Consider the following 13,516-nt stretch of genomic DNA (forward strand, 5'->3'; position numbering starts at 1 on the left):
GGGGAAGCTATTTGTGTTTTGGCCTGATTCCTTCTCTCCCGACCTTAATGCGGGCATGTCGCAAAGTGAGGGATTACAGCAATAACGACGAGGCAGTGCGGCCACAGCAACTGAACCAGCAGAGACCCAGCCATTCAAGGAGGATGAGGCTGAGTGGGGGAGGGGTGGAAGACAGACGATAGATCCTGCGCAGGCGCAGCCGCGGCGCTCTGCCCTTCCTTCCCCGCCCCTCCCCTTCCCGCTCGAGTCACTAGACGCCGAGTGCAATCAGCTGACGCGGCGCTGCGGTCGTCACGTGACGGCGGGCGGGGCGCCGGCGCAGGGCGCAGGCGCTGATCCTAGGCGGCTGGGTCAGCTGACCCGAGGGACCCGCTCGAACCGATTTAGGCCGCATCCCGCGGCCTTAGAGTCGCCGCAGCCATGGCCAGCCAGTCGCAGGGCATTCAGCAGCTGCTGCAGGCCGAGAAGCGGGCCGCCGAGAAAGTGTCGGAGGCCCGCAAGCGTGAGTTTCGGGGTGGGGCGACCAGGCGTGGTGCGGGTGCGAGGTCGCGGCCAGGCCGCGGGAGGTGGTAGGTGGATGAGGCCCAGAAAACTGCGGTGTGGAGGGGTGGTGACAGTCGCGGAAGCTTGTGTGTCTCAAAGCTGTCAGGATCTGAGGCTCCGGAGGGCTTGTAAGTCGGCTGGAAGCTGCGATGTGGGGCAGTAGATAGGGCGAGGACGCAGTAGGTGGATGACCTTCTTGGGGCCTGGGAAGCGCGTGAAATGGGCTGTTCAAACGGAACTCGTCGTCTCTCCCCGTCACTTGCTGCTTTGTGTTGCTCTGTCTCCGTGTACAGAGCTACCATTCACGCTGTTGCTCCGGCTAGAAACAGAGCTCTCTTTGCCACGTCTCCTCTTGTCCGCCACGTTTAGCCGGTCGCCAAGATGTTTATTATGGCTGTTCACTTTTCCCCACCCCTACAGCTAGCATCTTAGTCCGGGACGCTAGATTTTCTGAGGCTCTGGTACCAGCCTGATTCGTTAATTTCTTAAAAAGAAAAAAAATTTTTTTGAGTGGTTAATATGTGCCAGACGCCTTGCCCGGTGCCCCAGTGTCTCCATCAACACGGTAGAGTTCCAGTGAAGGAAGCAGATACTGGGTGGGTTAGTTGTAGGCGACATGAAAGCTAGAGTTGAGAAATGTAAGGTTGCTCAAGAACTTCGCAGGTGGATCTAATCTAGACTGGTGAGTGGGAGAAGGCCGCGGCCTCCTTCAAGTCCATTCCTCCCCGCAGTCAGAGCCCTCCCTGGGATGCAAATAGGACTTCCCCATCACTTTTGCAGTCAACAAATGTTGAGTGCCAGCAGAATAAAGCCCAGATTCCTTCATAGGGTGTATAGGCCACGTTTTTTGGATCCGGGTCTAGCTTTCTTCCCTTATCTCATTTTTAGGTTCTTTCCTCCGGGTATCCTGAACCACCCTGATGCCTTATTTCACCTGCAAGCCTTTACACAACTCTCTTCTCTGCTTGGAAGTCCTTTTTCCTAGTTTGCGATCCCTTTTCTCTAACACTTAGTCGTCCTTCAGATCTCAAAATGTAGGCAGCAGTTCTTCCAGGAAGCCTTCCCTGCCTGTCCTCCTCCTCTCAGGCTGGGCCAGGAGTCCTTCCTAAGAGCTTATTTCTGTCATTGCTGTGCAATAACTTGTTTCTTTATATGGCACGGTCACTAGACGAAGCTCCTGGATTACAGGGACTGTGTGTAATTCAGTTGTATGTATTCATTTTCCCATCTGGTGAGATAGGTATTTCTATCCCTATTATACAGATGGGTGAAATGAGACTTAGAGAAATGATTTGACCATACCCCAGGAAGCAGCGTAGTGGCCTAGAGGCCTCTTTTCCCATGCAAGGATAAAATAGAAGAACTGTTAGCTTTTAGTGATTCCTTGGTGTTTGTCCTGTTACAAGACTTACACTTTTATCCCACACCGAAGTAGATGGCAAGCATGGCTCTTGTACTTTCTGGATTAAGGGGCTGTGTAATAGGAAGAGCTTTCTTTGAGGGAGCTGGAGATGGGAACAAGCCTTTTATTCTTGCTCTGGTGACTGGAAAGTTCTGTGTTCTTCATAGACTATTTCTCATCACGCTCTTGATAAAGTATTTCCAGAATGACCTTTCAGGGTTTGTCCTGTGATGGCTCATTAGTAACAGAAGTTGTGTCTGTTGGGAAGCATGTGAGATTATTTGGGGGAGGTGCAGGAACGAATACTTGGAATATGGTAAGAATAATTCTGAGTGTCTTGGAGGTGGGGATCACGTTTTACATTTTTATCTCCTCAAGCTTCGTGCAGGGTCTTGTATATCTCAGATAGCTATTATTTACTGAATGAATCTGTTTTAAAGGAGTGAGTTAATGGCTAGTATATGTCTCAGAATTTGCAGTAATTAGGAACAGAAGTATTGACAAGAACTACAATTTGAAAAGAATCACTACCTTTTCTTGATCTGTAGTTATGGTTAACTTGCCCAGTTAGGAATTGGGAAGAGGCAGTGCATGATGTGACAAAACAGTCCGGCGTAAATTTTTCATGAAATCATTGCTTTGGACCATAAAACTTAATTGTGTTACGGTTTATTTCACTGGAGTAAAACAAAATATTAGCTCCCTGAAAAATAAGGTTTAAAAGAAACATGATTTACTGTTCAAATACTTATTTTTGGTTTTCAGAGAAGCCTGTCAGAATTGAACCTTGAAGATACCTGACGGGCAGAGAGTGGTTTTACCTTAATTCAGAGAGCTGTGGGAATTGGGAATGATGAGGAGAGTGGTATTGTGAAATTATGTGGAGCTAGCATAATGTTTGAGCCATAGATGTCATTTGTAGATTGTTGGTTTGGAAAAGATCTTTGGCTCTGAAATACGGCTTTGAATGTAGATGATGAGGAGGCTGGCATGTGGAGGACAGGAGTAGAAGTAGGCTCACGTGGAGAGCAGTAGGAAGTCTAAGTAAGACTGGAGTAGACTACACTTGCAGAAATAGTCTCTGGGTGCTTAGAGAGATCTGTTGATTGTTTTATTAGAAACATCACGGAGTGATGTTGTGGGGTCATTATACATCCAGAATCGTGTTCTTCATTACGAGATGGGAGGTTAAATTCAGTTGCATTCGTCCACATGGGTTAAGTGGGATTTGGGAAATTGATATACAGTGATGTCTAACAAAGCTTACTTTTAGATAAAGGATGTCTTATGTTCTAAATTAAATAAATGCCCAGGTTGATCATCTAAGATTCCTCCCCCCCCCCCCAATTTGGGTATCTGAGAAGTTTGATCAGTGAGCAAAGATTCAAAGCAAAGAATATGTGCTATTTGGTCTTGTGGTCTGTTTTCATACAGGCTCTGATGGCATCTAGAGAATTTTTTAAGCTGTATGTTTATTCTCTTCAAGAAACCAGAGCACCTGTGTCTCCTCATTTCTTAGATGCTTGTGCAGTCTTAACCATCTAGTGCTCCCCATTTAGGATTCCTTCCAAGAACCATTTTCATTACTATTTCCTTGTGCACAGGCATGGTTTTTAGTTTGCAATATTACATCAGATGTTTCATTAGTTACATTTTAGGTTAATGCCCCTTGGGGGCATATTCGTCTCCTTGCTCAGCTTCTAAGCAGAACTCCAGTTGTAATCAGTGGGATACTTAGGTGTTTACTTCTTGGGAAAGGAAGAGTTCTCCAGAAGGCTAATGTCCCCCATTTTGTCTTGGTTCTTAGTAGTGGAGATTGAGAGAATATTCTGACACATTGCAGAATTTTTTCCATCATTTACAGTCTGTAGTTATGGAAGATGGTCCTTTTTACCTTATCACTTCCTAGTTAAGTGCAGCCCAGAGGAGGCAAGAATCTATACAGTCAGCTCTGAATTCCCTCTTTCCTATGCATGTCTCTTGGGACTGTACCTTTAAAACTTTATTACTTGTTTACTGTTAGAATTTACCATCTCAGTCTCTGCTTCCTCTTCTCGTCTTTTAATCACTTCTTGACGTAGCTTTTTCTTTTGAAAACAGGAAAGAACCGGAGGCTGAAGCAGGCCAAAGAAGAAGCTCAGGCTGAAATTGAACAATACCGTCTGCAAAGAGAGAAGGAGTTCAAGGCCAAGGAAGCTGCGGTGGGCCTGGTTTATATTCATTATTGCTTTAGTTTCCTGAGGCTTTCCTCTTCTCCCCTTTTCCCCAGGTTCTCAAAATATCCAGCAGAGCTGAGATTGTGATTCTGGTTGAAATTTGGAATTTTGGCTATTGGATGTCCAGGCTCAGTCTCCTAGGTGATCAGTTTTTAACTCACTTTGAATCCTAGTCTTCACTTAGTCATTTCACAAATATTTATTGAACATGTTAACTTGTGCCAGATGTTAGCTGTGAACAGAAATAGACATGGTCCCTGCCTCATGGAGCAAGTCATGCAGACCTACAGCTGTGAGAAGGGCTGTGGTAGTCATAACATCCATCAGCTGGAGCCCACTCTGGTATGGTAGAGACACTTAGCAATAGTGTAGGCAGGGCGACGCGGCAGAAGATGTGTGCAATGATAGCACAACAACAGATCACAAAAGCAGGGAGAATTCTGGAAAGGGGAAAGGATGGAGGAGGGCTTCACAGAGAAAAGAAACTCTATCAGGACTCTTGGATATAGGTGACAGAAAACAATTCAAACTGGTTTTACACAAAATGGAATTTATTGGCTTATGTAATTAAAGACCCAGGTGAAAGGCTAACTTTATTTTGATCCAGGAGCTTCAGTAATGCCCTCAGGACATTATTTTCATCTCTCAACTCTGCCCTTGTCTTTGTGGGCTTCATTCTCAAGTTCTACCTTGTGGCCTTCACTGGTTCCAGGCACATGCCCTCCCAGGCCCAAATGCAGTGATTAAAGGCACATACCTCCATTGTTGGCAGTAAATCCAAAAGTGTCCTTCATCTTTGCACTGGACTGTCCCAGTGCTATTGAAACTTGAAACCTCTCTGACTCTTGAACTGGGGCAGGTTGGTGGTGTCAGCTGTCAGACTGCCCACAAAAACAGTATGGAAGTCCTCTTGTCGGGGCAGCTGCCTCGGCTTATTTGTATGTTGATGCTGCAATTGTTTATAGAGGCAAGAGCAGTGCTGTGCAAGCATGAGCTCTGGGGTTTCCTAGCAGTGTTCAGTGTGACCCCTTCAGCTTGGACACAACTGACTGAGGCCTGCCATGTAGTTTATATTCACAGAACAGAGGTAGTGTCCCCCTTCCCCTACCCCCACCCCCAGTAGGGTTATGGACCTTTAAAAATAAGAATTAGCAGCTGAGCTAACTAATGTGAAATGCCCCTGTATTCCGCCAGTGTGAACAGTTACAGTAAAGCATGAAGAGTCCTAAGTGAATCAGGAAACGTGGGTTAGAATCTTTGCATGTTCACTTTGAGCTCTTTGAGCCTCGGTTTCCTCATCTGTGAGAAGGGGAGTGAAGGCCTCCGTACAGGTTATGGAGGACTAGGTGACATGCGAGAGAAGGCTTTCCCCTTGCGTGCCGTTGTGTGTGGACAGCTAGGAAGGGATATAGTTAATACATTCGGAAAGAGGCAGGAGCACGTTAGAAGATAGAAAGGGTCAGACACAAAAAAGTTTTGTCGTCAAGAGCCTGATAGGGAGACTTCCCTAAGCCATTTCCTCAAGCTCTGGGATGAGCCCTCCCCCCCCCCCCCCCCCCCCGCCATTCCTGCCGGGGGACCCCTCCTTCTGCTCTCTGTGCGTCAGCTGCGTGCAGGCACCGGCTCTCGCGTGGACATGCGTGTCTGCCCACGCAGGGGAGCCCGTCACCCCATCACTCCCTGCGCGGCCTCAGCGTTTGCACGGTGCCTGCCTGGGGTCCGAGCCATCCCCCTTCTCAGCGCCCCGGGCCAGCTGCTCCCCGGGCGGAGGCCCTGAGCTCCGTTCTGCCTCTGGCTGGGTTGCCTTCCCTGGCCTGGTAAGTTCTGACAGTGCCTGTCTGTCCGGGGGCCTCCGAGAAAAGTAGTTTGACAGCCTTCTCCCTGTGTTACTGACTTGTTAATAAAGGGCTTGTAGTTATTTCAAAAAACAACAACAACCTGGTAGGTCTCATTCTAGCAAAGTAGGCATATACTTTACAGAAAGCCAGCCATACTGTGAAGACTGAGGATAAAAGAAAATTTATCCGTCAGTATGTGTTAAAATTGTGAATGGAGCCCGAAAGGGTAAGACATGAGTATGGTGAAGAATTCAAGCAGTGAAACAGGGCAACAGTGAAGTTAGTCTTCCTCCCATCCAGTCCTGAAGTCCTCCTCGGAAGCCGTCACTATTAAGTTTCTTGCGTATTCTGCTAGAATATTTATATTTGAAAGAATAGGTGTCGTGTATCCATAATACTGGGGAATCTACTGCTGAATGTAAGCTAGAACATGAAGCAGTGATGGTGAAACTGTGTTCCTCCAAAATTGCATCCCCTTGTGTTTATTTTTTTTAAGAGTTTTTTTAAATATATATACCACGATTTATCTGTCCCATTTAAAACCACACAAGGAAACACATTTACTGACAAACCATTTTGTATCTTGCTTTTTTTTTTCCCCCTTAAACTGCATATTTTACAGTTCATTCCATCTTGCACACATCTACTTTATCTTCCTCTGTAGCTGAGAATGTTCTCTGGTATAGATGTACCATAATTTGTTAAACTGGTCGTCGGGTATTGGATCTTTGGGTTCATTCCAGTCTTTGGTTAAGGCTATACTTTAGACTCCAGAGAGTGTGAATATATTGCTCTCTGCGGTAATTTCTGAGTCGTGGAAATGCTGTGCAATTTACCTTTTGATAGATGGTTGAAGGTTGGCCACCAAAGTGATTGCCTCAGTTTTGGTTCCCATTAACGGGGAACACCACCATCCCACATGCTCTTCAATCATGAGGTTATATTGCCCGTTGCTGTTTATTTGTATTCACTGATGAGACTGGGTTTCTCCAGAACTAAGGAAGTTGCGCCAGCCAGAGCGCCGACCTGACCTTCCCTTTGTGTCCTTACCCCCCGACTCTAGGCTCTGGGATCCCATGGCAGCTGCAGCACCGAAGTGGAGAAGGAGACCCAGGAGAAGATGACCATCCTCCAGGCCTACTTCCAGCAGAACAGGGATGAAGTCCTGGATAACCTGCTGGCCTTTGTCTGTGACATCCGGCCAGAAATCCATGAAAACTACCGCATAAATGGATAGGGGAGGAAGGAGCAGCTCTGCGTGCAGATTGGCATGTGAGATGCCTTCATGGAATACGAAGCTTCAGCAAAGCTTGAGTAGTTACATCCTTGTGAAAAGGCATTAAATTATTTCTGTGTATCACATAGTAGGTCCCTTCACTTCTTGGAGAATAGCAAATCTAGCTTCTTTGTACAAACGTAGAGCGTATCCAAAGATTTTCTCCTTTTACCTCATGTTTCTTAGAAATTTAATGTGTATACGTTGTCTGTTTTCCTATGCCTTTTAGTTCAAGCAACATATGTATCAATACTTTTTCTTTCTTAGATGTAGGAAAAAAAAAAACTGTTTAAAGAAAGAAAGGGATTAAATATTTTTTTTCCCTAAAGCTTTCTTGAAGGTCAGGGGCTTTCTCTATGAAAAAGTAGTAAATAGTTACTGTAACTTGTGTGAAGCAGCAGCTGGCCTTAAGTCCTCTCGGCTAAGGGTGGAACAGCGAATACTAGTATATATTGTTCGGGCTGCTCTTAGTTTCTCTTACCCAAAATTATTAGATGATAGAATTCAAGAACTTCTTGTATACATGTTCTTACTTGGTGTACTGATAATCATTTGAAAGTAAAGACTTTGTCATGCATTTCCACTGCTCTGGTTCATCCTTTCTGATAATGCAGAGTGCACTTTGAGATGTTCTGCAGAACTTCACTTAGGAAATTAAATTAGCACATGTAGCACATACCCATTTGCACGCATACTCAGAAAATGTTTGTGGTATGTATCTTAGCAGGAAGGAAATCACTTGTGATTTCACCCAGCAGCCAGTTCGAAAAACAACATCCGACCAGTAGTAAGTCTGCAGTTTGCCTTTTCTCTAGAGCACCCTGGCCTGGGGCAGCCTTGGGCAAGTTATCAAGCATATTTCCTCCCTGGCGGGCTACATGATATGTATAATACCTATAGGAACTTCACACTAGCTCTTAAGAGTTAAATGCTCTGTGACTCTCTATTAGCCGAAAGTCTTTGGCTGCAAAATAATTTCTAGTAGATAACAAACAGTTGAAAGAGAACACTGTGGGATTTCCTTGCTTGTTCTGAAAAAGTACGAGAACATTAGATGCGCTTTAAGAAAATCACATTTTATGAGACTCAGGATGGGTTGATTTTAGGCCATGTTTGTCTCTAGTTACTGTTCTGTTTATAGTACGATTCCTCAAAAGAGTTCCATATGAGCTTTTCCAGTTTTGACTGTGAAAGCACTCCAGTCAGGCTTGCCACTCCAATGAAAGTGAGTGTCAAGGTCAGCAGTGATGACTGGATTGATTGGTCCAATCTTCTTCCCCCTTGACCTTCAGTCCTGTTTGACAGGGTTGACCAGTTCTTCTTGAACCACTTTCTTAGCTTTATTCTGCAGTGATGTGTTACCTTGCGCCTCTGTCTCTTGCTTTAGTTCTAACTCCTCTTTTCCCAGGGATTTGTTCTTGGACTTCGGTATGCTCATTCCCTTGTTGAAACCCACCTTCTCTTCATGGCTTTAAATAACCATCTCTGTTGAAGACCCAAGTTTATATCCAGCTTCTCTCTTCTGAACTGTAGAGTTGTCAATTGCTTATTTGCTCTTTTGGTTTGGATATCTAATAAACATCTCCATCTTAAAGTGTTCTACCCTGTACCCAGTTTTGTTAGGACTTGACTCCTGGTGTTGCTGAGTGCAGCAAACTCCATCTCTCCTGCAAATACAAATTTCCCAAACTGGAGCACCATGAAGAAGCAACACCTGCATTCACCACTTTAGATGCAGTATCTAACCTGTTTGCCACCAGTATTTTCATCCTGGGTTCATAGGGTTGTACTTACATACATTTCTGCCTGACTCTTCACTTCCAGCCAACCAGCTGAATGTTGGTACAGTTGAATAAGCAATGTTAAGTACTTCCAAAGTGTGATCTAGGGTCAGTTGAGAGGAAAGATAAGATCTGAAAGGACCTTGGTGATCTGGGAGGGAGGAACCTAAATGGTTGAAGAGTGAATGAAATGTCGAGTGGAGAGAGTTGGCTGTGAAGGGTGGGGGGCAGAGGTGGTTTCAGGGAGGTGAGAACATGTTTAAATGTGGGGAGGGAAGGGAATAGAGGGAGCGAGATGGAGAAGGTCTTGTCTTCTGGGTGGAGTGAGAGCCCCGAGGGGTCTGGAGGCCACAGGAGCTGCTGGAGCACAGATGGGATTAGTTCTAGCCTTTAAGCTGGATGGTGCTCAGGGAAAATGGGTGTTTGTGTCCTGGTAGGCCAGTTGAATCCATCTCTGGGAATGGGGCCAGGACTAAGATGTTTTAAAATCTCCCCTGGGGAGGGCCTTCCATTGTGGCCTGACACGAAAAACTAGCATCTGTTTGGTTCTTTGACCATGAAGGCCCATGATGTTGGTTCTGACATGGAATGAACTCCAAGATACACATATATGTAGAACAGTGTGTGATTTGTTCCCATTGAGCGTAGAAAAAGATACTCACATGCCTGTATGTGTATGTACAGACGATAGAAGAAACTGGTGCTAGTCGTTACTCTCAGAAGACAGGGTCTGTGACGGGAGGGTTTCTTTTTGCGCTCTTCATTTACAGGGTCCTTTGGCAGTGTCCCTGGCTTCTACCCACTGGGTGCCAGTAGAACCCCTTCAGCTGTGGCAACCAAAAATACTTCCATTGTCAGGTGTCCCCTGGGGGCCCAGACCACCCCCCCAGTTACGAACCACTGTCCTATAGCAACTCAGAATTCTTAAAGTACCACCCATGATTCCTGGAACATTCCAAGTACTCAGCAAATGTTTCCTAATTTTCCAAAACTTGTCCTTTCCCCCTCTTAATTATCCCTGATTTGCATGTCTAATAACTAGCTGTTACTGGTCAGGATAGGATACACTGAAATCCCAGTGGCTTAATAAAAAGGTTTATTTCTTACAATGTTGGATACAAGTTTGGTGACTGCAGGGCAGCTGTCCTCCTGCGGTGTCAGTGATTCAGTTTACTTCCACTTTGCCGCTCTACTATCTTAGCACATGGTTTCCATGATGGCAGAGGCAGGGGAAGGAGAAGTTGGCAAACGGGCACCAGCTCTTAACACGCTTCAGTCGGGAAATGACATGTGACACTTGTTTTCAGCCCATTGACCAGCATGGGTTGCATGAGCCGACCTAGCTGCGAGGAGTCTAAGAAGGGAGAGCCCGGGGCGCCTGGGTGGCTCAGTCGTCAAGTGTCTGCCTTCGGCTCAGGTCAGGATCCCAGGGTCCTGGGATCGAGCCCTGCATCGGGCTCCCTGCTCAGGGGGGAACCTGCTTCTCCCTCTCCCGCTCCCCCTGCTTGTGTTCTCTCTCTCGCTGTGTCTCTCTCTGTCAAATAAGATCTTTAAAAAAAAAAAAAAAAAAAAAGGGAGAGCCCAGGGATATTCGGATATTTGGTGAGTAAAGAATGTCTGCTACAGTTGTTAACAGCTTTCTCCATGCTGGCTGATGTTCTGAGAACTGCACTGGTATTAACTAATCCTCACAGCAACTTTATTCTGCAGGCTATGAGGCAGAGCGGCTGCAAGGATGAACGCTGCTGGAGCCTGAGACTGGCGGTCTAGCTCAGCATCTGTGCTTAACCACTGCCTGCACTCAGCACGGAGCAGATGGGTCACCCCTTTTATGCTTCTCACCTATGTGATCCTTTTCCCTTACAGCTCTCACATCCTAGATTAATTGCTCCTCTGGGCAATTTCTTCTTTTTTTAAATTTTATTTTAAGTAGGCTCCCAGCCCAGCATGGGACTTGAAATCACGACCCTGAGACCAAGAGATCATGCTCTACAAACTGAGCCAGCCAGGCGCCCCTCCTCCGGGCAATTTTGTGTCATGTGAACCCATTGTCTAGAGAGAAGGATGCCCTCAGCATTGCCCATTACAAGCACAGAAACTCTGGCCGTTCTATTTGGTGCCATAGCTCAGACCTACTTAAGTTCTTGGTAGAAGGCATAAAATGGCTTCTAGAAAGTCACACCTTGTGTGTAATATCTACAGATTCCCTGAAGATGTACCATTCCCATGTTATGGGTGGAAAAAAACCCCGAGTTTCTGAAAGGTGAGGCCGTTTGTCAGAGGCCCTACATGGAATCTGAGTGCTCCAAGTGAGGGAGCCTATGTTCTAGGCACTCAGGTAAACATACAATGGCTCTGCACTTTAGGCGTGTGATCCCACTTCCAAGCATGGGGAAGCTGAGGCCCAGAGAGGCTTCTAGAATGCTCAAGTTCACAGAGCAAGGAAGTGACAGAGTGGGCATCAAGTCCAATCGGATCAGCCTGAAGGCTGCAAGGGAAAACCTTCCCTGCTCTGCCTCCAGGCCTTTTCCGAGGACTATGGTGGGTGGAGTACCCAGCCTCCAGCCTCCCTAAAGCTTCAAAGCCTTTAGCTAACATTCTTGGCACGTTCGGTCTTCCCCACCAGAAGACTGATGGTACCAGAAGTCAAAGGAAGCCGCTTGGTGAAAAGGACCTGTTCCGATGAGTCTGGCTTGCTCCTCATCTGTCACCCTTTGTATTTTTTCTCTCCTTCAGGGATAGTCTGGCAGGTCTGAAGAGTGTTTTTTCTCCTGTCAACTGGTCTCCTACCACTTCAGTGGCTCTTAAATTACTGAACGAGCTTCCACACAAGGCAGGCTATTCCAGTTTTGCTCCCTCCCACTTCCCTTCCCCTGTGTAGGCTGCTCTGAAGAGCAGGAGAGGCACACTCTTTACTGAAAGATTTCGCCAGTGGTTCTGGGAGAGGAAGCTGCCAGATCATGTCAACATCTATCATCTCTGGCTTTTGAAAAACTTCAAATGACACTGGCTGGTGGGTCAAATGTCAACTCAAGGCCATAGCTCACTGTGTTTGGAGGGGATGAGTGAGGGGGATGAGTGGGCTTAGAGGGCCAGGGGCACACAGCCCCCCTTCTGCTCCTACTTGAAAGTAACTTACAAGGGAATAGTGGCAGCGTTCTGAAATACGGGGCAGCAGCATTCTGGAACACGGGGCAGCAGCTGAAGATAAGATTATGGAAGAAGACAGGCTGGTTCTTCCAAGAACACGACTGGGTTGGCTACCGTTGTGCAGTTTTCAAAGGTAAAAAGACCAGAGGGTGGAGCTTGCTAGTTAAAAGCCTGAGTACTTTCAATTGCTCCCCGCTCTCCCAACCAGATGTGAGCTCTCTCTCTCCTTTACTCTCTTTGTACCTGTTTGTGGCTCTTGCTTTCCTGTGCACGGTGTAGAAACAGATGCCTTATACCCCAGGCTTTCCTGACAGGAATTCAGAGTATTTCTCCTGGTTTTGACCCAGTTTCCCAACCAACAGCATGTGACTCGTCTTATTGCCTGCACACCTCCTGACAAGGACAGCTGTGTGTTTAGTTCTAAGCACCCACGTGCTGTTGACCTATATTGTGTAGATCTCGTAGTGAAGAGCTCACTGCGCATCGTGGCATCCAGGATTTCAAATCAACGTAATGGAGTCGTTAGCCAAGGAAAATTCTGTTGGGCATGCTTTGGAAATAATTTTAAAAATAGCTCACATTTACTAACATCAGTTTTATATCAGGAAAAATTCCAGGCATTTTATATACACATCGAATTTTCCCACTGTCACTCTGAGGTAGGTATGATTATTCCCATTTACACATTTGGAAACGGAGGCGCGAATCAATAAAGTCACTTGCCCAAGGTCACAGAGCCAATCAGTGGCATAGTCTGGATTTGAACCCAGGTCTGTCTGGCTTCCCAACCCGAATCTCTGTGTGATGTAGTTCAAGCTGTTCAGGCCATGGCAACGTCTTAAGTGGTCTGTTTCTAAAAGAGTCAGGAAGTCAGTGAATCTAGAATAGGCAGACCAGTTTCAAAAACAAGATCTAATGTCTGTGCTTTGTTTTTTCACTTACCTAGCAGTTCTGAGGCCCCCCATGTCCCATCTGCTGCCACACTTGAAGATCCTGCCAGGCTGGGAAGAACTTCATTCCTCCTTACTTCATCCAGGTTGGCAGAGAATTGGCAGCCAGCCCTCAGACACGTGTCTGCAACCCTTGCAATCACGACAGGACAGATGGTGCAACTGCTGAGTAATGGTGGCTTTGGCTGGAGCTTGTGGTTATTTGGATTTATCTGTAGCTGAAGGCCTGATGATTTCATTCACAGCTCTTCATTCACTACTTAAGATGCGTGGGGCAGATCCTGAGGGCAGGGGGCTGGGGGGGTGGGGTCTCCCCGGGGCCTGGGACAGAAACGGGTTCCCAGAAGAAGGGCCCTTTCA

The 13,516-nt window shown here is 46.5% G+C and overlaps 1 protein-coding gene across 2 annotated transcripts; it reads left to right on the top strand.

Annotated features, from left to right (window-relative positions):
- The first annotated feature begins 320 nt into the window (after positions 1–320).
- Positions 321–8,874, top strand: ATP6V1G1 (ATPase H+ transporting V1 subunit G1). Of its 2 annotated transcripts, XM_028107751.2 has the most exons (4): positions 321–502; positions 4,046–4,146; positions 5,818–5,978; positions 7,063–8,874. In XM_028107751.2, exons 1-4 carry the CDS (start codon positions 421–423, stop codon positions 7,121–7,123), a joined length of 405 nt encoding a protein of 134 aa, XP_027963552.1. In that variant the 5' UTR covers positions 321–420; the 3' UTR covers positions 7,124–8,874. The 2 variants fall into 2 exon arrangements, with proteins under 2 accessions (XP_027963552.1, XP_027963553.1); XM_028107752.2 differs by lacking the exon at positions 5,818–5,978.
- The last annotated feature ends 4,642 nt before the right edge of the window (positions 8,875–13,516 follow it).

Source organism: Eumetopias jubatus, unplaced genomic scaffold, assembly GCF_037043125.1.
Source record: "Eumetopias jubatus isolate StellerSeaLion01/CBP00866 unplaced genomic scaffold, mEumJub1_p1.0 scaffold_15, whole genome shotgun sequence".
NCBI classification, from domain to species: Eukaryota; Metazoa; Chordata; class Mammalia; order Carnivora; family Otariidae; genus Eumetopias; species Eumetopias jubatus.

Coding starts and splice junctions, on each gene's coding strand:
- ATP6V1G1 (XM_028107751.2), top strand. CDS start 421: ATGGCCAGCCAGTCGCAGGGCATTCAGCAGCTGCTGCAGGCCGAGAAG. Junction 503..4,045: donor AGTGTCGGAGGCCCGCAAGC/GTGAGTTTCGGG, acceptor TTTTGAAAACAG/GAAAGAACCGGAGGCTGAAG. Junction 4,147..5,817: donor TCAAGGCCAAGGAAGCTGCG/GTGGGCCTGGTT, acceptor CTGCCCACGCAG/GGGAGCCCGTCACCCCATCA.